The sequence below is a fragment of the Penicillium lagena genome, assembly GCF_028827675.1.
Source record: "Penicillium lagena strain IBT 129212 chromosome Unknown utg000008l_segment0_segment0, whole genome shotgun sequence".
NCBI lineage: Eukaryota > Fungi > Ascomycota > Eurotiomycetes > Eurotiales > Aspergillaceae > Penicillium > Penicillium lagena.
In genome coordinates this window covers 1,160,096-1,180,799 of record NW_026623229.1, presented here as the reverse complement: position 1 = coordinate 1,180,799, position 20,704 = coordinate 1,160,096, and the positions used below count along the sequence as shown (strand labels likewise).

General features: G+C 53.8%; 14 protein-coding genes across 14 annotated transcripts; 7 read left to right on the top strand and 7 right to left on the bottom strand.

The window, feature by feature from the left end:
• Positions 1-558: 558 nt before the first annotated feature.
• Positions 559-1,773, top strand: N7510_011047 (monocarboxylate transporter; the record flags this gene model as incomplete). Its single annotated transcript, XM_056982972.1, has 1 exon — positions 559-1,773. The coding sequence occupies one exon, from the start codon at positions 559-561 to the stop codon at positions 1,771-1,773; it is 1,215 nt and encodes a 404-aa protein (XP_056828466.1).
• Positions 1,774-2,055: 282 nt separating this feature from the next.
• On the top strand, positions 2,056-2,982 carry N7510_011046 (glutathione S-transferase family protein; the record flags this gene model as incomplete). Its single annotated transcript, XM_056982971.1, has 1 exon — positions 2,056-2,982. One exon carries the CDS (start codon positions 2,056-2,058, stop codon positions 2,980-2,982), a length of 927 nt encoding a protein of 308 aa, XP_056828465.1.
• A 203-nt stretch (positions 2,983-3,185) lies between these two features.
• On the bottom strand, positions 3,186-4,145 carry N7510_011045 (fungal specific transcription factor domain-containing protein; the record flags this gene model as incomplete). The annotated part of the gene is made up of 1 exon (XM_056982970.1): positions 3,186-4,145. The coding sequence occupies one exon, from the start codon at positions 4,143-4,145 to the stop codon at positions 3,186-3,188; it is 960 nt and encodes a 319-aa protein (XP_056828464.1).
• A 58-nt stretch (positions 4,146-4,203) lies between these two features.
• On the bottom strand, positions 4,204-4,971 carry N7510_011044 (uncharacterized protein; the record flags this gene model as incomplete). The annotated part of the gene is made up of 1 exon (XM_056982969.1): positions 4,204-4,971. The coding sequence occupies one exon, from the start codon at positions 4,969-4,971 to the stop codon at positions 4,204-4,206; it is 768 nt and encodes a 255-aa protein (XP_056828463.1).
• Positions 4,972-5,569: 598 nt separating this feature from the next.
• Positions 5,570-6,639, bottom strand: N7510_011043 (SDR family NAD(P)-dependent oxidoreductase; the record flags this gene model as incomplete). The annotated part of the gene is made up of 4 exons (XM_056982968.1): positions 5,570-5,954; positions 6,023-6,174; positions 6,229-6,416; positions 6,468-6,639. The coding sequence occupies 4 exons, from the start codon at positions 6,637-6,639 to the stop codon at positions 5,570-5,572; spliced, it is 897 nt and encodes a 298-aa protein (XP_056828462.1).
• Positions 6,640-6,950: 311 nt separating this feature from the next.
• On the bottom strand, positions 6,951-8,299 carry N7510_011042 (Zn(II)2Cys6 transcription factor domain-containing protein; the record flags this gene model as incomplete). The annotated part of the gene is made up of 2 exons (XM_056982967.1): positions 6,951-7,861; positions 7,948-8,299. The coding sequence occupies 2 exons, from the start codon at positions 8,297-8,299 to the stop codon at positions 6,951-6,953; spliced, it is 1,263 nt and encodes a 420-aa protein (XP_056828461.1).
• A 736-nt stretch (positions 8,300-9,035) lies between these two features.
• N7510_011041 (hemolysin III family protein) lies at positions 9,036-9,983 on the bottom strand (the record flags this gene model as incomplete). Its single annotated transcript, XM_056982966.1, has 1 exon — positions 9,036-9,983. One exon carries the CDS (start codon positions 9,981-9,983, stop codon positions 9,036-9,038), a length of 948 nt encoding a protein of 315 aa, XP_056828460.1.
• A 271-nt stretch (positions 9,984-10,254) lies between these two features.
• Positions 10,255-11,217, top strand: N7510_011040 (uncharacterized protein; the record flags this gene model as incomplete). The annotated part of the gene is made up of 1 exon (XM_056982965.1): positions 10,255-11,217. The coding sequence occupies one exon, from the start codon at positions 10,255-10,257 to the stop codon at positions 11,215-11,217; it is 963 nt and encodes a 320-aa protein (XP_056828459.1).
• Positions 11,218-11,448: 231 nt separating this feature from the next.
• Positions 11,449-12,971, bottom strand: N7510_011039 (uncharacterized protein; the record flags this gene model as incomplete). The annotated part of the gene is made up of 4 exons (XM_056982964.1): positions 11,449-11,643; positions 11,693-12,764; positions 12,824-12,872; positions 12,929-12,971. 4 exons carry the CDS (start codon positions 12,969-12,971, stop codon positions 11,449-11,451), a joined length of 1,359 nt encoding a protein of 452 aa, XP_056828458.1.
• A 235-nt stretch (positions 12,972-13,206) lies between these two features.
• N7510_011038 (dolichyl-phosphate beta-D-mannosyltransferase) lies at positions 13,207-14,004 on the top strand (the record flags this gene model as incomplete). The annotated part of the gene is made up of 2 exons (XM_056982963.1): positions 13,207-13,310; positions 13,371-14,004. The coding sequence occupies 2 exons, from the start codon at positions 13,207-13,209 to the stop codon at positions 14,002-14,004; spliced, it is 738 nt and encodes a 245-aa protein (XP_056828457.1).
• A 174-nt stretch (positions 14,005-14,178) lies between these two features.
• N7510_011037 (uncharacterized protein) lies at positions 14,179-15,273 on the bottom strand (the record flags this gene model as incomplete). The annotated part of the gene is made up of 2 exons (XM_056982962.1): positions 14,179-15,159; positions 15,232-15,273. 2 exons carry the CDS (start codon positions 15,271-15,273, stop codon positions 14,179-14,181), a joined length of 1,023 nt encoding a protein of 340 aa, XP_056828456.1.
• A 773-nt stretch (positions 15,274-16,046) lies between these two features.
• Positions 16,047-17,033, top strand: N7510_011036 (alpha/beta fold hydrolase; the record flags this gene model as incomplete). Its single annotated transcript, XM_056982961.1, has 1 exon — positions 16,047-17,033. One exon carries the CDS (start codon positions 16,047-16,049, stop codon positions 17,031-17,033), a length of 987 nt encoding a protein of 328 aa, XP_056828455.1.
• A 226-nt stretch (positions 17,034-17,259) lies between these two features.
• On the top strand, positions 17,260-19,455 carry N7510_011035 (transcription factor TFIIIC subunit TFC6; the record flags this gene model as incomplete). The annotated part of the gene is made up of 2 exons (XM_056982960.1): positions 17,260-18,571; positions 18,623-19,455. The coding sequence occupies 2 exons, from the start codon at positions 17,260-17,262 to the stop codon at positions 19,453-19,455; spliced, it is 2,145 nt and encodes a 714-aa protein (XP_056828454.1).
• A 329-nt stretch (positions 19,456-19,784) lies between these two features.
• N7510_011034 (uncharacterized protein) lies at positions 19,785-20,492 on the top strand (the record flags this gene model as incomplete). Its single annotated transcript, XM_056982959.1, has 1 exon — positions 19,785-20,492. One exon carries the CDS (start codon positions 19,785-19,787, stop codon positions 20,490-20,492), a length of 708 nt encoding a protein of 235 aa, XP_056828453.1.
• Positions 20,493-20,704: the final 212 nt, after the last annotated feature.

Here is a 20,704-nt window from a genome sequence, read left to right as displayed (position 1 = left end):
TGAAGTGAACATTGAATTATGTGCTATTGGCCTCAAGTGGACGAAGTACTATGCGCAGTTGATTTTTTCTCTGCTGGACGGAGAAGGAGCTGAATGGGAGCAATTCCAACGATTCTACTATGAAAGGTCTGTTTGATAGAAATTAACCTAAAGCATTGAAACATTATTAAGCTGACTAGTAAGCTAGGAATTGTGGGGATCCAATGTGACCCTCACATGAACCAAGATGATCGACATGCCGGGCTCGGGGTTCGTGCCGCAGGCCGCTGAGCGAGGACGCGCTGATAACTACCATAATTCCCGACTTTATTTTGCGTTCTCTAAAATTATTCTGGCCTCTCCAGGTGCCAGTCGCAATGAGAGACACCGAAGAATTTCGTTTAGACGCTCCCAACGTCGAACAAATGGATTCGGAGCAGACCGATTCGAGGCAGAGGGAATCCAAAAGAACAAAACTCTGTGTTCTCATCGGCTCTGGGATACTCCAACTACCAATATGGGGTACGTTTGGGCACGCGTCTGGATTACCACGCTACTTACGCACATGCAGGCTTTGCGATGAGCTACGGTGTCTTCCAGGAATATTACTTTGACAACTGGACATTTGAAGGAGACCGCAACATTACGGGTGTAATCGGCACGACCGCTAATGGTGTCATGTACCTCTCCATGCCCTTCCTCTTCGCGCTATTCACCAGGCGATGGGCTCATCGACGCCAAGTTGCCGCTCTTTGTGGCACAGTGATTGCATGCGTCAGTTTCTTTCTTTCCTCTTACAGCACCACTGTCTGGCACTTGCTCGCAACTCAGGGCATTACATCTGCGTTGGGGTGTGCTCTCATCTATAGTCCAACCACGCTCTCGCTCGGCGAGTGGTATACTACCAGCAACCGTGCTTTAGCATATGGGATCGTTCTGTCTTGCAAGAACATCGTTGGGACCAGTTGCCCATTCATGCTTCGATCTTTGATCGATGCCTACGGCTATCGGACCACTCTGAAAGCCTGGACCGCGATTGTGGGTGGACTAAGTATCTTTGCTATCTTCTTGATACCCACCCACCCTTCGAAAGCCTCAATCCACCAAACTCGAGCACGCAAAATCCCCTGGCATTTCCTCAGACACCGATCGATCTACTTCTACAGCATCGCCATTATCTTCCAAAGCTCTGGCTATGGTATCCCGCAGACCTATCTGAGCACCTACGCCAGAGACATCGCCTTGTTGTCTCAGACCTCAGGCACCCTGATGCTGGCACTCTTCAATGCGCCTGGCATTATTGCTTCCTCCTTCTTTGGGTGGCTGAGCGACAATAAGCGAATAACTCTTTCAGTCCAGACTATAGCCGCAATTCCACCTATTTGCTCCGCCCTTGCCGCTTTCTTCTTCTGGGGATTGACCACGCAGGGCGCCATTGGCCTCCTCACTGTCTTCTCCATGACGTTTGGCTTCTTCTCCGGTGGATACAGCGCTACCTGGGGAGGGATGCTCAAACAGATGGAGCGCGAGTCTGTCGAGAGGAATGAGGCCATTGACCCTGGAATGCTCTACGGTCTGCTAAATGGTGTCAGAGGGATTGGATATGTAAGTGGCGGGATTGCTGGTGTAGGACTACTAAACGCTGGAACTATATTGGCCAGTCAGCGCTTTGCGTATGGGACCTCTTACGGGCCTCTTATTCTCTTTACAGCACTTTCTTCGCTCCTCGGAGGCTGGGTCGTTCTGTGGAGATGGAATCCGAAGAGACTCTTGCCATTACTATCGAGAGGGTAAGGTGCACTAATGCGTTCGGTACCTCGCTCGGTGGAAACGACTCCGTCTATAACTCTAAGAACTGTCTAGAACATGACATCATTTAGCAAATAGCTGAGAGGAAGAATATAATTTCTTTAGTCTTCTCTTTAGGCTCCCGGTGAGTTTTCGCTATTCTCTGATGGGTTCTATTGGCCAGGACAGGCCGCTCCCATGACTCGGATCTCCGGTCTTCCCCCGTATCTCGCCCCACTCCTATAGAAACCCGGCGATCGACTAAATCATCTTGGTACAGTAGTGTTAATGAACAACCCACTTCCTTCATATCTTTCAAGAAGACCCAAAAATCGACAACGATGGCCGACGACGAGCGCGTTCACTTCTTCGACATCTTCTCCGATCAACCAGGTCTGCAAGCTGCCCCGCAATCGAATTATCGAACAGCCCAGGCTAATGCAATACATCCCAGGCGCCTCTAAATCATGGTCCCATAACACTTTAAAGATTCGGGCAGTGCTCAATTTCAAAGGCATCCCCTACACCCAGAGCTGGATCTCCTATCCGGACATCAAGCCCCTCATCACCAGCTTGGGCTTGCCACCCAACGAACAGGGCAGACCATACACGCTGCCAGCAATCATTCACAAGTCCTCGGTGACCTCGAACCCCAGCGGAGCCATGATGGATTCACTTCCGATCGCGATGCACCTCGACAAAGTATTCCCGTCCCCGCCGCTGTTCCCATCCGGCGACGCCAGCTACGCACTGGTCGTCGCCGTGGGCAAGATCGCGAGTCTGCTGGAGCCCGGGTTCCGACCGTTCATCATCCCGCGCGTGGCAGACCATTTGGACCCGCGGGGACAGAAGTACTTCCTCGAGACGCGGTCTGCGGCCCTTGGGAAACCGTTGTCGGAGGTGAGGCCGACGGACAAGGAGACTCTGGACAAGTTGTGGAAATTGGTCGAGACCGAGTCTGCGGCGCTGATTAAAATGCTAAAAGGAAAGGAGGGCAAGAAAGGTCCGTTCTTCGAAGGCGAAAAGCCTGGGTTTGCGGATCTGTTGTATGCTTGCCAGCTGGCTTTTATCGAGCGCTTTGATAAGGAGCTCTTTGAGAAGTTCTTGGGTTTAGGCAATGGTGAAATCAAAGCTTTGTACCAGGCTTGCTTGCCCTGGTTGGAAGGTCAGGGTGAGGACAAAGAGTGGCCGATTCCAGGGGCTGCCTCATCCTAAGTAGAAGGATTAATGGGCCTGCCTTTTTTGGCTGCCTACTAATCCTCTATGGGCAAGGATAGTGCGCATAGGGGAAAGGGGCGTTCAAATGAGGTACAAGATAACCATGGCAACGGATTTACCGTTACTTAGTGTTGTGGTGCGAGCAAGATTAGTGATGCATTAGGAAGGCATATTCCACTTCAATATAATACACCCTAACATTATACCTCCGTAAACACAGCCCCCTGAACAGAGGAATCCAAAGCCTCCTCATTCGTAAATAGATCAAAGCACCCAAAATCCATGTCCAAGTCCGGGATATAATCCCAAGACAACGCAGAAGAAGTAGTCTGGTGACTATGCTCCTGCTGTTGCTCTCCGTTCGTGGCTACCTCCAGACTCCGCGCAATATTCAACAAAGGATGAGTCGGTGAGTCCACAACCGGTGACGCCCGAAGTACTTGGACCAGTCGACGCAGGTAACCAGGGACATCTACACCGGTTTGCAACATATCTTGGGACAAGACTCCCTGATGCCGTGATGCTTTCACCAAAACGACACAGGCGAATGCAGTCATTGCCCCCAGATATACCGGAAGGGTTTCAAGCCATGGCCATGGCTGGGTGTTATCGACTATACAGCGGACGATAGACAAGGCGCTTTTCAGAGCTCCCTGAACAAACCTATTCACCCCAGTCGTGGACTCAGCCGATAGTTTTGACCTTGTATCTTCCTCCGGGGACGGACCACGGAAGATATGCGAGTAGAGGTATAGCTTTGCAGAGTGGAAATAAAGATCGAAGACCCGACACGAGAACGTATTCGTCGTCGATGGATCGCCGAAAGAGAGCATATCCAACCACTCCTCAGACCAGCGCTCATACGAATTACTCAGTTGAGCCAATTCCGCACCTCGCTGACTAGCAACATGCCACTCGATATCAGCGCCAAACATATCAAAGACTTTGCTGCTGAGCGACCACATCTCCACCTGACTGATAAGTGTCAAATCAGACGGGTTGGTGAAATAGCTCTGTAGGAACTCGCGCGGTTTACGCAATGATTGAAAGTCGCGGGTTAGTGGCGGGCGACCGTGGCTTAGGGAGCTGTGGTGGTCGCATAGGTAGACGAGCCAGTAGAGCCGTGTGCGGTCGTAGCAGGCGCGCTTTGTATGTGGCATTTTGGTGATGCATCTGTGGAGGTCGAGTTCGGTTGCGATGCGGACAGCTTTTCTTCTATTAGAGACGTGATGATATACTTGGGGATAGGAACGGAGTGAAGTAGAGGGACGTACCTAGACTGTTCAGTGCTGTCGAGACCTCATTGAGCCAGAGAGCGCCAATGCAGAGAGCACGCACATCGTCAAATGTGTGCCTACTTGAGAATACTTTTCCAGAGACTTGAGTTGTGAAGTATTTGAGTATAGGCGCATAGTGTTTCGAGCCAGTGCATAAAGCAGATACTGTGCAGATTGCGGCAAGTAAGAGTGGAGACCTTGCTCGTATGATTGGAAATGTGTCGCTTTCTGTAAGGATATGGTGGATACAAGGATTTAGATTCTGTTTGTAGAATGCAAAAAAATCTTCGGCCTCATTGTGCGGGATCAGTCCACACGAAACCAGATCGGAAGTCTGTCCTGAGTGTCCCCCAGCATCAGTCAGTGTGAGACTAATCATTGACGACGCTGGAAAAGCTCCCAGACTACAGGACAGATTCAATGTGACGTTGCTGGATATTACCCAAGGTGTAGGAGGTGCAATGCTGGATCTGTCTGCTTCAAGACCGGCAGACCCCTGTGATGGTCCCGAGGAATTGACACTGAATGAAGGAACGGTAGAGGGCTGATTGGTACTCTGTCTGAGAGCCTGCTCAAGCTGACCCATCCGCCCCTCCATCTTTTCCTTCCATGACACATCGTTCTCCAAGAGCATCTGCAAGCTCTTGTTGACCGTGCATGGCAGCCCGCGAGCTTTACAGCGATTGCATGGTGCTTTATTATCATTCATATGGCATTTTATCTACCATAATCGTTAGCTTGGTAAATGATCCCAGCACTAAGTATTCACCTTGAGTTTCCGGCACAGAACACACGCGGTGATCTTACGCGAGATACCAGGCAATTTGCGGTCGCCGAATGAGTCGCGCAGCGTCATTGCTGCGGAGGGAGACATGTTGGCTTCGTATTAGCACTATCTTATTGTCTAAAAAAAGATGAAAATTAAGGAATTGCGTGATGGAGGGACGATGGATGGGCCTTTATTGAGCCCCACCACGGTCTTCTTGCCGTGGCCATGTCCAATGAGATGCGAATATCACATAGTGTAGAGTGAGGATTAAGGTACCTCTAAGCTAGTAACTGCGCAACCAGTGATGCCTTCAAGTTATAATCGGAGAGTTATTCACATCATTGAATGTTTGTCTATTAGTTTTGTATTGATGGACTCGCCTGGATGAGGCCTCCAAAGTATATACGTATGGCATCATCGGGTTGACTAGCAAGGAGCAGCAAAATGATAGAACAAAAGCCGAGCTCGAATCGTCAGGCAAAAACCATGATACAATGCTGCTATGAACCAATGGATATGTAGTGCCCTATACAAGTATTTACATATTCCGCCCACCAGTAACCCGGATAGTCTCCCCATTAACATACGAGAACCACGGACTAGCAACACCCAGAATGGACCTCGCCGCCTCCTCAGGGCTAGCCGGGCGCCGCAGCGGGATATCTGGATAGGCGTTGGCCTCGGCCTTCGCATCGGTGCCCTTCTTAGCGTCAAGCTGCTTGCCGGGGATTCCGAGGGCGACCTTGGTGCCGTCGGGTTGGGTAATGAAAGCACCTGCCTCCTTGGCGGCCGTCAGACGGGTGGTCACGTAGCCAAAGGCAATGGTGTTGGAGCGCACGCCGAAGGCAGGGCCCCATTCTTTGGCAATGGTCTTGGTCAGGCCGACGACGCCGGCTTTGGCGACGGCGTAGTTGGTTTGGCCGCTATCATGCATTCATTCACTTAGCCGAAGGAGCAGAAATGGGGGAGAGAAACAGGAGTAGGAACATACGCATTGCCGTGAATGCCGCTCGTGCTACTGATGTTGATGATCACCCGCGGCTCCTTGTCCTTGACGCGGAAGTAGGGCGCCGCAGCACGCACCAGTCGGAAGGGCGCCGTGTTGTGCACTGCCAGCATCGTCTCCCATTGCCTATCGGTCATCTACGGGTGATCCTTTAGCAATGGCGTTCATACACGTATCCGAGGAAGACTAACCTTGTGAACGACTGCGTCCCATGTGAACCCGGCATTGTTCACAATAATATGGATCTTACCGCCACCGAACTCGGCAGCGCGCTTCACTAGATCGTTGATGTAGTTGGCGTCCAGGATATCGCCGATGACCGCGAGGGCGCGCCCGGGCTCGGCGGCGTTGATGGCGTCAGCGACACCATTGGCCTTTTCTGTTTTGAGAGTGAGCTTGATTAACCGATGTCCAGAAAGAATTTACGTACGGGCATCAATGTCCGCGACGATGACCTTTGCGCCCTCGTTGGCAAATAGCCGCGCAGCCTCGGCGCCGATACCTTGGCCCGCGCCGGTGATGATGGCGACCTGGCCGGCCAGCACGCCAGCAGGGTAGTTGAGGTGCTTGTTCACCTGGGCGATACGGTCTTGAGGAGCCATTATTATTGTACTGGGTACGTGTGATGGATAAGAAATCCGTGAGGGAGAAAGTGCGGGGCCCAGGGATTTATACAGGCTCTGGTTGTTTGTCGGCGATTCGAGACTGGAAGTGCCGAGGCCCGCCCATGGCCCGAGAGTGTGGGGAACCATATCGGCGACACGTATGGAATGCATTCAAAAGAAACTACGCTGTGCCTTTCTTTCTATAGTTAATGAGTACCCTAAGCTCACAATGTGAATTATTTTCCCGACTTCGGGGTACGGTCTGGAATTCGACGATGTCCGCCCCTATAGACAAATTACATGGCCATTCAACTTCTCATGCCACCGCAGATGCAACCTGCCGACGACATCGAATACAAAAATGCCTCCACCGTTGCTTCATAACCCACGACGATTGGCAGCAGCTGTCTGCTGCCAGGGGTGCCGTTCAAAAAATCGGGGTCCAGATTCGGGACTGTTGCACAAAATGACACGCAGCCGATGCAGTCCTCGGTTGGTGTCGGCTCGGCAGATCTCTCAACATCGACCAGCTTTGGTGATGGAAGAGCAGCTGAGTTGATGGCGGTCTTTAACACCGACAGTACACTCCGACATTGTAGTAATAGGGCCCGGACGAGAAAGTTGCGGATCTGCCGGTTCTCTTCATGGCCGGTCTCGTAGTATCCATAGCGAAGATCGGGTCCGCGGTCCGGCCGCGAGGTCCGAGATGTCTCTTGCGACACCCAATATTCGAAAAGCTGTAAGGTGAGGTTGAGGGCCGAGATCGTCAGGAGTAGATTCGAGCTATCTTTGGCGCACTTGCTGCACTGAATGAATATTTGGCATGCATGGAAAGAGGTCCTGATAGCCTGTAGACTATGGTCGAATCGCGGCGGCACCGACTGAGCTACCAGATGGCTGAGACGGTCCATGTGGAAGAGGTGCCTCTCCACACACTCGCATGGTGGTTGGAGATAGAGAGAGGAAACGGAGCCTGCCAGTGATAAACCAGAAGTTTCGGTAGTCATGGAATCTCGGGGTATGAATGCAGGCGTGACAGGTGTCTGAGGATATTCAAGTCCAGCGGGGAGAGATGCGCAGCTAGGATCCGCGACATCGGCTAACGGTGAGCTATCCAGCCTCTGTAGCGACTCGGACGTCAGTTGCCCAGGGTAGACAGATGCCTCGAGCGTGGCGACACTGCCGAAGCTTCGTGGACTTTCCCACAACCCTAGCTGGCCTGACATCAAACACAACTAAAAGGAAACCCTGACTTAGAATGGGTAGACAACGAAAGAAAGAAAGAAAGAAAGAAAGAGAAAGGACTAACGTCATCATCGAGCGGCTCAGAAAGTCGCCCCATATAAACGGTTGGAATAAACGGCTCCATATCAGCCACCGACCCATGCCCTCGTATCGGACCCAATCTACACCGCGGCTTTTCTTCCTTCAGCTGACCCAATTTCCGGAGCGTGGATCGATTTTTGCTGCCCTTTGGCTTGCCGGACCGGTTGGCGAAGCCGTACTGACACTGCAGGCTGTGGCGTAGACACCGAGTGCAGGCGTTCTTGCCGGACAGATTACACTTCACCTTGGATTGTCGGCAGTTCTCGCACGCAGTTCGCAATTTCGGTGCATCACCCGCCGGGTATGGATTGCCATATGGCTCAGCCAGCATCGGGACCGATAGTCAACGGCTTTCCGAGAAGCGAGATCGCAATGATGATTGACGGGTCTCGAAGAGCTCCTTGATGATCGTGATGACCGTCCGCTCCATATATAAACCAGGAATAAGAACAAGCTCCAGCGCCCATAGTAGAAACAATGTCACTCTGGCATTCGGATACCTGGGGACCCGACGACAGCCGCATAAACCGTGTCAGCCGCTGTGAAACCCCAGACGCTCCGTCTGATCCACCGCGCATGAGTGTGAAGTAAAAGGGTCCCCTCCCATTGATGCATTGATGGATCTGCTTGGCTGGTCTTCCTATTTTTGCGCAGCTCGTGATAGGAGGCGGCGCACGAACTCGACCCTCAAGGTCCCAGGTTGGCGTCGCACACTGTGATGCAACATCAAAAACGAAAGTAAAACAAATAAGTTGTGGCTTCTAGCGAGCGAGAACTCCCACCGGCCTCTGCCATGTGAAAATATAGACGAAAAGGCCACGGCTGACCGAATATACTTCTTTCCAGAGCTTCACCGCTGCGTTCTGAGCCCTCGCGCGGTCATCGTCGCACACGCCGACCTTGAAAGGCCGGGTCCTCGTCAGGAGGGTCCTTCGAGTCCAACGAAGAGGATCGAGCCATGTACACTACAGCGTGGAAATGTTTCATTTCATGCTATTCTAACTGCGATGAGCATGCTGTCCAACCTCCCCGGTAGCTGCGCGTGGCTTTCTAAACAGGGTCCCAGCTCAGCTGCGTGGAATCTGACACATTTCGGCAGTCCCGCTGTGCCGATAGTCGAAGGCCTTGAGCAAGCCTGTCAGATGGGCCACCGCTGCGCAGACCACCAACACGTGAAAGATCTGATGGGAGCTACCCCAGATGTCAAACTTACCCGGCCGCAGGCGCTCCGGCACCCGGGCTGCGTAGATTGACGCGCCAAGAATATACAGAAAGCCCTGAAGTAGCACCCACTCAAGACCCATTTGCTGCCGCATGCGAGCAAATCCGAACATTTGAAGACCATGGAGGACAGGAAAGGCGGCAGACAGACCCATTCCGATGAACATGGTCGCCCGAAATGGCCTCCAGTGAGGCGTGCGGAACTGTGGAAGGATCGAGACGCAGGCACAGCCCGCTCCGATGGTACAGATCATTGTCCAGTAAAGCCGCTGGAGGTCGGGCACGCAGTAAAAGCCGTAGAAAATACTGGGGACAAAGCTGCCTACGATGAGCCCCACGATCCCAATGTAATCGAGGCCATTGCCTATCCGAGCAACAGCAGGTGAGTGGTTGGAGATCGTGTGGTAAGTCGCAGACATGCCCAGACAGAATGCCGCGCCAGCGAAGAAGCAGATGAAGGCAGCAATGTCCGAGTCCGCAGCTGTCTGGTAACGCGGTGCGAGAGAGCGGTGCAATTGATATGCCGCGGGTACGGCCATCAATCCCGGCAATAAATGAGAATATATGTTGACAGATTCATTGTGAAGGTAGCCGAGTGATTGGAACGAGGCGATGAACGAGGACGATGGCGGCCGATAGCCCGTGTGAATGTGCTGGTTGTCGCGCTGCCAGGCCGGCAGATCATTCCAATGCAGTAGCCTCCCGACGACGTTGGGCGGAGTCTCCAGGACCTCTGTGGCGATAGCGGCAGTCTGGTCAGAGCCCTTGCGCTCTGGACGACGTTGACGGGCCATGGACCACACGTGCACCTTAGTAGTAGAGCTGTTGCAGGCGAGTTGGAAATTGGTGGAATTGGCGGAGACCGGCAGAAGCACAGCAGATGGTGAGTTGGAGAGGGTGAAAAAGAGGGGATCAGAGAGTATATAACAGGCAAGAATACAACAGTTGGGGCATGTGTCTTCGTTGGGGCAAACCAGGCAAACCTCGGTCCAGGTTGGGCAAACTGTGCAAACACGATAGGTAGATAACCCGATAACGATACGGTGGTTTCTTCCTTCCTCACCAATGCAGCAGCCAACGACCCAGGGCAGCCGGCTGCGGCCGATCGCAGATTCCCTGGAGAGGGTCGGATTTGTGTCCAAGGGTGACAAGAAACTGCTCGACCACAAAGCCCAGCAGGACTACTTTGACAAGATTGTCGAGCGATACATGAGCTTTTGCGCCCGCCACGCCAAACACCTGGACGCCGCCCTGGCCTCGCTGCCCACCAGTCCTTCGGCAGATGCAACGTCCAACCCACCCGCCGCGCAGCCCACAAAGACAAAAACAACTCCGTCCACTGAAAAGGGTGTCCCGCCACCTTCGGCAGAGCTGTCAACCCTCCTCTTGTCCCTCCGCAAGCTCCGAGAAGCCCTCCTAGCCACGGCCGCATCCACCCCCATCGCCTTCTCCCAGCGTGTCCATGTCTTCTCAATCCGCCTATCCATTCTCACCCAGCATCCACCATCCTACTTCCCGTCCCTGCGACACGTCCTCGACAAGTTGCACTCGCCCTCACACCCACTGCCCGACTCGGAGATCAAGGAGCTGGTCTCATATCTCATTCTCGATTATGCCTGCCGGCAGGGGGACATGGTAGCAGCCTTTGAGCTGCGCGCACGGGCACGTCGCGAGCATGGATTCGAGTCCCAGACTGTCGATGACGTCTTGCGCGCGCTGATGCACGACAACTGGATTGTCTTCTGGCAGGTCCGCAAGAGTGTAGATTCCTATAACCGTGCTGTGCTGGACTGGGCTGTGGATCGAGTTCGGAGGCATGCCCTCAAGGCTGTGGGAAGTGCGTATCTCAGCGTCCCGATCAGCTGGGTATTGGGTGGCTGCACGGGGAACGACCAAAGCTGGACGTGGGAGAAGTTGGTCGACACGGAGAAGCTGGGCTGGCAGAGAGAAGGAGACCGGATTATCATCCGAAAGCCCAAACCACGGCCTCCGCCAGGATCGCTGCCGACAAAGACGGATGGAGCATAGAGGATGCGGACTGCAGAAGAGCATGTCATGCTCTACTCGCGCGTGATTGAAAAGGAGTTAGGCGTATTTGGTGATTCTTCAGTGTGGGTTTGAATATGATGGACAAGCATCGGGCTGTTCTTGGGAGCAGCTGTATTCTTAGCATGGGTTTGTTTCTTCATGAACAAATAGATCATCTTCATAACGGCATTTTTACAGAGCTCCAGACCACCGAAATCTTCATTGCGAGCATTATAGTTTCAAATCCGCATTCGGCCGGTCCAGGTTCGTATGCCCGGACACGGGCTGTTGGGCGATGGAGGCAGCCAGCTGCCCTTTCAAGCTACTCGCGCCATCGGAGCAGAGCTCGTAGACAGTTGACAGGTTGAAGACCAAGCTGCTAAAGGAGTGATTGGCGGAGACTTGAGATTCAAGGAGCACGCGAGCCTAGAGAATGTCAGTAAGGCCCACGAGCAGTTTCGGCAGTACAACATACCTCATCCAGTCGACCCATATACAGCAGACACACTGCCAGATTCTGAGCGACAAGCGCGTCATCTGTCCGAGTACCCTCCTGCTGAAGAGCCCGCCATTCCTCCACCGCGGTGGGATAGCGACCATCCGCCATACTCAAGAGCGGCTGGAGCAGTGCAGATTCTCTGGAGGACTCGTCCTCGGCACTGAAAACCTTGCTGGCCGCGTCTATATCCCCAATCCGCAGCAACAGAAGTGCCTTTCTCATCTTGGTCATGCTGGTCTCTGGATTGGAATCCCGCAGATTATCGAGGGACCTTTTCGCCGCATCTAGATCGCCCATTTCCACCAGCGCATTGACGCTCCGAATGCCCAGATCTGCTAGTCGGCGTCTCCAGATTTCTCTTTCTTCTTCGGGAATATCGCTCCTCATAATCTCTCTCCGTGCTTCGAGGCCAATCTCATATAAACCGCCAATACTCCTGCGGGGATCACCAAATCCAATGCTCTGCAGCCTCACTGCTAGAACTCTGAGTGGCCACGGGACGATATGGCGTGGGTAACGCTCGACGGGGTGGTGGCGCTCCTTGTCCGTCTCCGATTTATCAAAATCAGAATCAATGTAGTAAAAGCTCGAGTTTAGATCTTCCAGGGCCTTGGATTCTTGTGCGGCGAGAAGGGTATTTCCCGACAGTTCCAGGGATGCAAGCCGGGCATAAAACAAGGCAAAAATCATCTTGATGTTCGTCGATGATATCAGAGAAGAAGTCAAGATGGCGCCGGCGAAATGCGCTGCGATGAGGAACCGGCCCTCCGCTAGCAGTTTCTCGAGGACGCTCAGAGATGCGGAGAGTGGCTCGCTTGGATTCAAGACAATAAATTCGGAGCGCAGGGGTGATGGGATATCAATAGGAGATAGTGTATGGTAGATGTTTGGTCGGAGAAGGAAGGAAAGGTCCTTTCCCAAGGTCTCTGGGAGATCATCTGGGGCGAGCGGATCCAACTCATGGAATGTATCCCCCGAAAAGTCATCGATACTCGGCAATACTCGTAGTGGTGAGGTGGGGGAAGCGGGCAAGGTGGGAGAAAGTGGGCTGGCCAGAGTCAGCTTGTCTGTGATGCCAGTGATCTGATTCCAGAGCTCATGGCTTACTGATCTGCTCCGTCTAACGGGCCGCGGGTGGCACTCCGAGGCCGTGAAGCTGGAAAAGCATTAATTAGTATGTAAGACAGAATATGGATACAACAAAACTCTTACACCTGGAGGTATTGCGATGGTGTTTTGTCGAGACCGAGTCCATGTTGCCCGACGAGCAATGGATGTGTTTGTCTGTTTGTCCTGCTCATGGGCGTGATAAGGTCCCTGGTTCTGCCGGGAGCGGTCAGCGGTGGGTCTGGCCGCAACTGGCAAGCTGGCGGATTGGGACGAACTAAGCTCCCTATTATTCTTCTATCTATTCTTCCCTTGACGCCATTCTACTCTGCCTCTTTGTTCTCCCCCATTGGGTGTTCGTTTGAGGAAAGCACAATTTCAAGATGATCGCCACCAAGAACAAGTACTCGGTGATCCTGCCCACTTACAATGAGCGTCGGAACCTCCCTATTATTGTCTGGCTGATTCAGAGGACATTCAACGAAGAGTACGGACCACTCCCTCCCACATTCTGACCCAATTGCATAGCTAACGTCGTTCACTACAGAAAACTCGACTGGGAGGTCATCGTGGTCGACGACGGCTCCCCTGACGGCACCCTCGACATTGCCAAGCAGCTCCAGAAACTCTACGGACCCGAGCACATTGTGCTGAAGCCCCGCGAAGGCAAGCTGGGTCTGGGCACCGCCTACGTGCACGGCCTGAAATACACAACGGGCAACTTCGTAATCATCATGGACGCCGATTTCAGCCACCACCCCAAGTTCATCCCCGAGATGATCAGGATCCAGCTGGAGACGGATGCGGACATTGTGACGGGCACGCGCTACGCCAACCGCGGGAACATCAAGGGTGGTGTGTACGGATGGGATTTGTTCCGCAAGTTCACCTCGCGCACGGCCAACCTCATAGCGGATGTCATGTTGATGCCCGGTGTCAGTGACTTGACCGGCAGTTTCCGTCTGTACAAGAAAAGTGTTCTGGAGAAGGTGATCACCAGCACCGAGAGCAAGGGGTACAGTTTCCAGATGGAGATGATGGTGCGGGCGAAGGCCATGGGGTACAAGGTGGCTGAGTGTCCGATTACTTTTGTGGATCGGCTTTACGGGGAGAGCAAGCTGGGTGGCTCTGAGATTGTCGAGTACCTCAAGGGTGTGCTGAACCTCTGGCTGAAGGTTTGAGCTTTGTGTGATTATTACCAGCCGGACTGATCCCTAACTCCGTCATATACCCCCCGATCTTCGATTTTCTTTTGTCTCTTCAATTGTACCCTGTTGGGGCGGTGTTTTGATCTTTTCTCCTCTGAATTTGTGATTAACGGCGAATTCCTATCTCTCTTCCTCCGGGAACTCCATTCAAAGACTCCGCAGATAGCGTAGCACCCGCTCAACCAATTCCGCCTGGCCAATCGAATCGACAGCGTGGCTTGCACCAGCAACGATCGCGCTGTTCTCCACATCCCAAGAAGCGCCACCAGCTTCCGCGGCAGCTTTCCACCTCCGAAGCAGCTTCTCCTTGTCCACCCACTCTGGACAATACTCATCTTCGCCGGAATACAACACCATAAGCTTCGATCGCATGATACCTTGGGTTGCAATCATCCCGAAAGTCTGCTTTAGGCGCTCGTCGCTCAAGTCCGAACTGAACAGATCATCTTCCGACGGGTTCGCGGGACTGTCCGGACTTGCCAGACTCAGGAATCTCCGAGCGCTGAGCGGATCAGGCGGTAATCCAAGCATACTAGTCATATTTAACGGAAGCAGGGAGTCACTCTTGTCCTCGGTGTACGGCTGGCTCCGTGCAAAGTGGACAAGCTGGTCAAAAACACCTCGGATCTTATGCGGCTCAGCCGACGCCTCGCGGTGCATCATAAACGCTTCTCGATCCGAACACGGTGCCTGCAGAATTGCGCCATCAAGCTCCGGCCGGACCAGATGCTGAACGCCCTTCTGAAATTCATTGGCCACAAGGGGGTTAGCCGAGTAGATATAGTGCAGCACATCCTGGCTGCCGGTCGAATGACCCATGATCACAATCTTGCCCGACTGCGACGGCGCTCCCGGCAGCCGAGAAGATTTCAGATCTCGAATGTACCGCACGCACTGTGCGATCTCCTCGACGTCGCGGTCGAGACTGCTGACGCCCCAGCCGCCGTAGGATGAAGAGAGCAGGATCGAGAAGAGCGACCATTCTGTCTCCTCCAGAGCTTCGGCGAGCTTGGAGACATAGGGGACGGTGCAGAGTCCGTCGGTGAGGCCGCCGATGAAGATGAGGCTGTTTTTTTTATTGCCTGCATTGGCGGGCGAGGTGAACTCGAATGCTACGAGGCGGGGAGCCTAACGGGCATTTTATCAGCTTGTCATTCTTCTCGGTGGGTCAAGCTAGCGACATGCATATTCATGTAGGACTCCGGGGTGCGATAACCCACGATTAGCTGTTGAGGAGGACATAGTGCTGGTGGATGTAGGAAGAACGAAGGTAGCTTCAGGTGGGCCATGGATAACCGGTTGTGGTTGTGTCGGGCTCCACTTTGGGTGAAGTCAATCTATACGCAAGAAGCAATTAGTCTACGTGATGAACTGAACCCATCAACCATACTATATAAGAGTTGACGCTTAACCGTCTTAGTATTTTTAGAAAATTATCTCTGGGGGTAAGATCAGGATACGTAGCAAGAACATCCGCGAGAAACAAGGCGTAGAACAAGTGTTGTACTCGGCGAAGAATTCGAAAGTCGAAGAGTAAAAGAGTTAATAGAAAACAAAGGAACTCTGCTGGTCATACAAAAAAAAAGGTAAATAGTTCTGTGGTCCGTCCTACACGAGCTGTCAAAACCTGCATTGTCCTTGAATCTGCTTGGGCCAGGGAGTCACGAACAGTCATATTGGAATAATTTGAAGCATACATAAACAGGCTGAAGACTACATCACTCAGCAGTGCTTGTCAGGAGAGCCTGTTCTTACAATATACTTCGTACAAGCAGAGCAGGCGGTTGAGACTGTCCAGCCCATTAATTAATCTTATCTGCGGGTTGATGTGATTGATAACTAATAATGGACTTCTGGATTGATGCTTTTGTTTTGGAATGAAGCTTTTGACCTATTCGGTATTCGCGTTGTGGTCCCATGTTGCAGTAAGGCTAAACGGCACAGCCCCATCCATGCCCAAAAGCAATTCTTATAGAGAGCCGGGTGATTCCGGCCCCAAACCTCCGCACCACAAAATGGAAATAAACAAACGACGAATCGCCTCCCTTTGCACAGGAAGACACACTCCTCTCCCACGGACCACATCTAGACAATCAAGTACGGCCTCCCAACCACAAGATGGCCAGATCCTCCGTCTCCCTGACGGGCGTCAGCTGGGGTATGCCGAGTATGGCTGCGCGAGAGGCGCCCCGTTGATGTGGTTCCACGGCTACCCCTCCTCACGCCTGGAAGGCCAGGGAGTTGACAAGATCGCGCAACGGCTTGGGATCCGGGTTATTGCTCCCGATCGCCCCGCCTTCGGGCTGTCCACGGCCCAACCGCACCGGCACATCCTGGACTGGCCCGCTGATGTCCAGGCTCTTGCAGGCCATCTGGGTCTTTCACGCTTTGCAGTCCTCGGCGGCTCGGGTGGTGCGCCATATGCGCTTGCATGTGCACAGGCACTCCCAGCAGATATGTTGTCTGGTGTGGGCATCATGGCTGGCGCTGGGCCGTGGCAGGCTGGGGCGCATCATATGCCGCTGCTGTATCGGGTGACGGCACAGGCGGCGAATTATTGGCCTGCGGTATTGAGATGGTCCTTAGATTTATCGATATGGATGCTGCGGAAAGTGTTGGCCACTCGCACCGTGACTCGGTGGTTAGATCACTCCATTCAAAAATCTATATCGGTTGAAGAGCAGGGAACTGGACGGAGTGTTGAAGAGCGAAGACAACGAATGCTGCGCATGATGTTCGAAGGGTTTGCGCAGGGCTCAGATGCATCGGTGGATGAAGCGAAGCTACTCACTCAGGACTGGGGGATTCGGTTTGAGGATGTGACATACGACCCAATCTTGATGTGGCATGGAGCTAAGGATTATAATGCCCCAGTGGCCATGGTGCGATATATGGCGGAGCGGCTGCCGCATTGTGTGTTGAAGGAGTATGCGGATCACACGCATTTTACGCTCCACGCGCACCTGGAGGAGATCCTATCCGAGCTGATTCCAAAGAAGTGATGAGGAGGTGGCATGTGTATTAGTATTTTATCGACTCCACTCAACAATAACAGAAACAATGACAACCTGGGAATTGTATAGATATCACGCTAACCGAATACGGTCTAGCGCGGGTGCATACTAAGCCAGGGCTGGAGCTCAACTCTTCCAACCGGCACAGCTTCACTTGGATCCCCTTGTTCAACTTGGTCTCTTGATCGCTTGCTTGGTGTTTATATGAGCGACGATGCCTTCAATCCGCCGGTCGGGTCGCCAGTCGGGGGCCCGGACCGTCTACACGGAAGATCCGTTCGCGTCTGCCGGGCTCAGTGACCCCTCGGATTCCGAAGATGCCACTGCTACCAAAGCTGCTCCCAGACGGCGCAGGCGCAAGAATGAGTCTCCCTCAGACGATGAGTTTATGGCGGTATCTGGTGGAGAGGGTACAGATGAGCCCGAGGAAGACGGCAATGGTGAAGAAGAAGAGGAGGAACAGGAAGAGGAGCAGGAGGAAGAGGCAGAAGATGAACCCACGGTGCAAACCACACGAAAAGAACGCGTGGTTTCTCATCCTAGATATCACAAGAAGCGCAGACCAGATGGCACAATCGCGCCAGCCGCTTCTGAAACCCACATACGAGGCATCTTCGCCCCCAGCGACCATGTCTCTAAGGGGATGCACTACACCATGGCTTTTGGCACTGACGAGCGCGATGCCCTGACTGCAGTCTATTCCCGCGACCGATGGTATTCCGGTGTGGACTCTGGCCTGCCCACTCGTGAGTCTCTGGACAAGACAGGCTCCATGCCTGATTATGGATGCGGAGCCACACATGGCGTGACTCCAGAGGAGATGAGGAGAGAGCGCACGACTGCATGGGACTGGTACTATGACAAAGAAATTGGCGAAAGATTCCGCAAACGACAGCGCGTCGAGACGATCAAGGAGGCCGTTGCCCGCCGGGTTTATTTGCCGCAACCCAAGAAAGGCAAGCATACGATTCTCGTAGGCCCCGCCGAGGAACAGCACGTTTTGGAGCTGGGCCATCACGAGGCTCACGACTTTGGCCAATTCTGGGGAGAAACCAAGTCCGGCACCAAGATTCGACAGGGCTGGATGCTCAACCTCGGACAGAAGATCATATCATCCGCATGGGCACCCAACCAAGACGGACTGGACCAGTACTTGGCTGTGGCTGCACCCATTACTGAGGAGCAGAAGAGAGACCATGTCTCTGGAGAGGATGTATCTGTCTCGGCCTTTCAACCATCATATCCCTATCCGACCGCGCTCCAGCTGTGGGAGGTCAAAGCGAAGAAAAGTGACACCCCGACCACAACGCTAGACATGAGCTCCAAGCCACGGCTACGACTTGTCTTGTGCTCGAATTGGGGGGATCTACGGCGCATATCTTGGTGTCCGATTGGTCGGGAGAAACGCGAAGAGGATGAAAAGGGCGATTCCCAGTCCATTGGATTGTTGGCTAGTGTTTGGGGAGATGGTCGAGTGCGAGTGTTGGATATCAGGATCCGACGGGGTCACAAAGGGACCGAGTTCGGTAGGAACCCTTGCCTTTTGAACACTTCGGTGCATTAACAACCCACTCCAGTCCAAATCCATTCGCCCGTCTTCGAGGCTAAACCGCCCTCGACGATTTGTACCTGTGTCGCCTGGCTTTCCCCCAGTGATATCGCCGTGGGCTGTGCCAATGGCTTCGTGGCAGTTTGGAATACCGCGCACTCCGAGACTCTGCCGCTCATGTACCGTCCGATTCACGTCACTTACATCCTGAACATTGTCTCGGCGTACCCGACCCACCCACAGACGCTGACCACCATCGGCATGGACGGCGAGACTCGATACTGGTCTCTCCTCGACCCCCAAGCGGAGGTCGTCATGACGGGTCGCATGCGGGTCGCCTCCAGCCACCTCAGCTATTCCCCCGTGCTCCAGAGCTTTTTGTCCAGCGACGAGAATGAATTCGCGCGCATCCTTCCACTGCGCCGGTTCTTCAACACCAATTACATCGCCAAAATGCCGAGCACGGTCTCGACCATGGCCCCGTGTAGTCCCTGGCACCCCTGCGTCATGTATGGTGGAGCCGGAGGCGAAGTGGTAGCCACCAACCCACTCCGCCGACTCTTGTATGCCAAAGAGCAGCAATTGCAGCAGACCTGGTTCACACACACATGGGTTCCAGGCCCCCAGCCAGAGGGGTCCGGGGTCAGCCGATTCTACGACGGATTCCAGGCCGAACGGCAAAACCTGTCGCGCAACCTGGCGGGCGATAGCAAGCTGGTGGACGGGGTCCTCCTGGCCACGATCCACGAGGAAGGGACACACGTCACTGCGCTGGGGTGGAACCCGAACCAAGCGTGCGCGGCGTGGGCCAGCGCGGCCCTGGGATGTGGACTGGTGCGGATCGAGGACTTGGCCATTTAGATCAACACTGTAAGGCATGATTCGCCACAGGATCAATAAGTGTGTGTGACAGGGACCCACGGCCAGCCACAGGGACCACCCGATCCGGTTTAGTGGCTTCCCAGCCACCCGTCGATCCCAGCCTCTTGCCGCAAGTTTATTGAGCTCCATCATCACTCCCCGGTCCGCTGCATGCACATTTAAACGTGCCTTCTTCGGTGCATTCGTCTCTCCATTCTCTACATTCTTCTCCCATCCGCCCCTGGTCCATCCACTCCGTCCATTCTTATCCCAGATTCCATATCTTCGATCTATAAACATACGTCCACAACACCACCACCACCACTACCATGCACTTCGCCGTTACAGCTGTGTTCGCTCTCTCCTCTCTGGGCGTCCTCACCTCCGCTGCCCCCGTCTCCAACCAGCAGAATGGAGATCTCGCCCGCCGCAAGGTGCCTTACAAAGTAGTCAACGTCGACGACAACACCACTCCCACCTCGACACCTTCATCTCCCGACCCTGAGGCCACAGACACCGTGGTCCAGACCGTGACCGTGCCAGCCCAGGACTCAGCCCCGCAAGCCGTGACGGTCACCGTGACACCCACCCCATCCCCATCCCGCTCGCCTCTTTCTTCGCCTTCATCTTCGTCGTCAGTGATTCCCACTTCGACTCCACTGTACCGCATCCTGCATGAGCAGCCCGCCGCCTCTGGGCGCAGCAGCAGTAGCAGCGCCACGCCGATCCCTACCAGCTCGTTGTTCTGGCGTCGTGACTGGGATTGGGGCTACTCATCTTCTTCCACTCCGTCTTCGAGTCTGACGGTGCCTGCCGTGTCTACTCCGCTCGAACGCCGCCAGTGGGATTGGGGTTACTCTTCTTCTTCCACTCCTTCTCTCTCGGCGACCCCGTCTTCTTCGAGTCTGACGGTGCCTGCCGTGTCTACTCCGCTCGCTCGTCGTGACTGGGCTTCCTCTTCGAGCGTCTCTTCGATCACCCCGAGCTCGGTGACTCCTAGCTCGACTCCGGTCTGGAGCACTCCATTCAGCTACTAAAGCTGGCTATCTGGAGAGCGGAAGACATGGTTTCTTGTCGGTACCTGTGACATGACACACCCCATTCCCCACACAATGCATGACCAAACAACACAAAAAATCAAATGATACACGGGTTTCCTATCTTTCGGCATGCGACACAAAACGGCTCTGTTGACGACTTCATCAACGCCCCCGGTTTTCGCCATGGACATGCATCTGAGGTTGGCGTT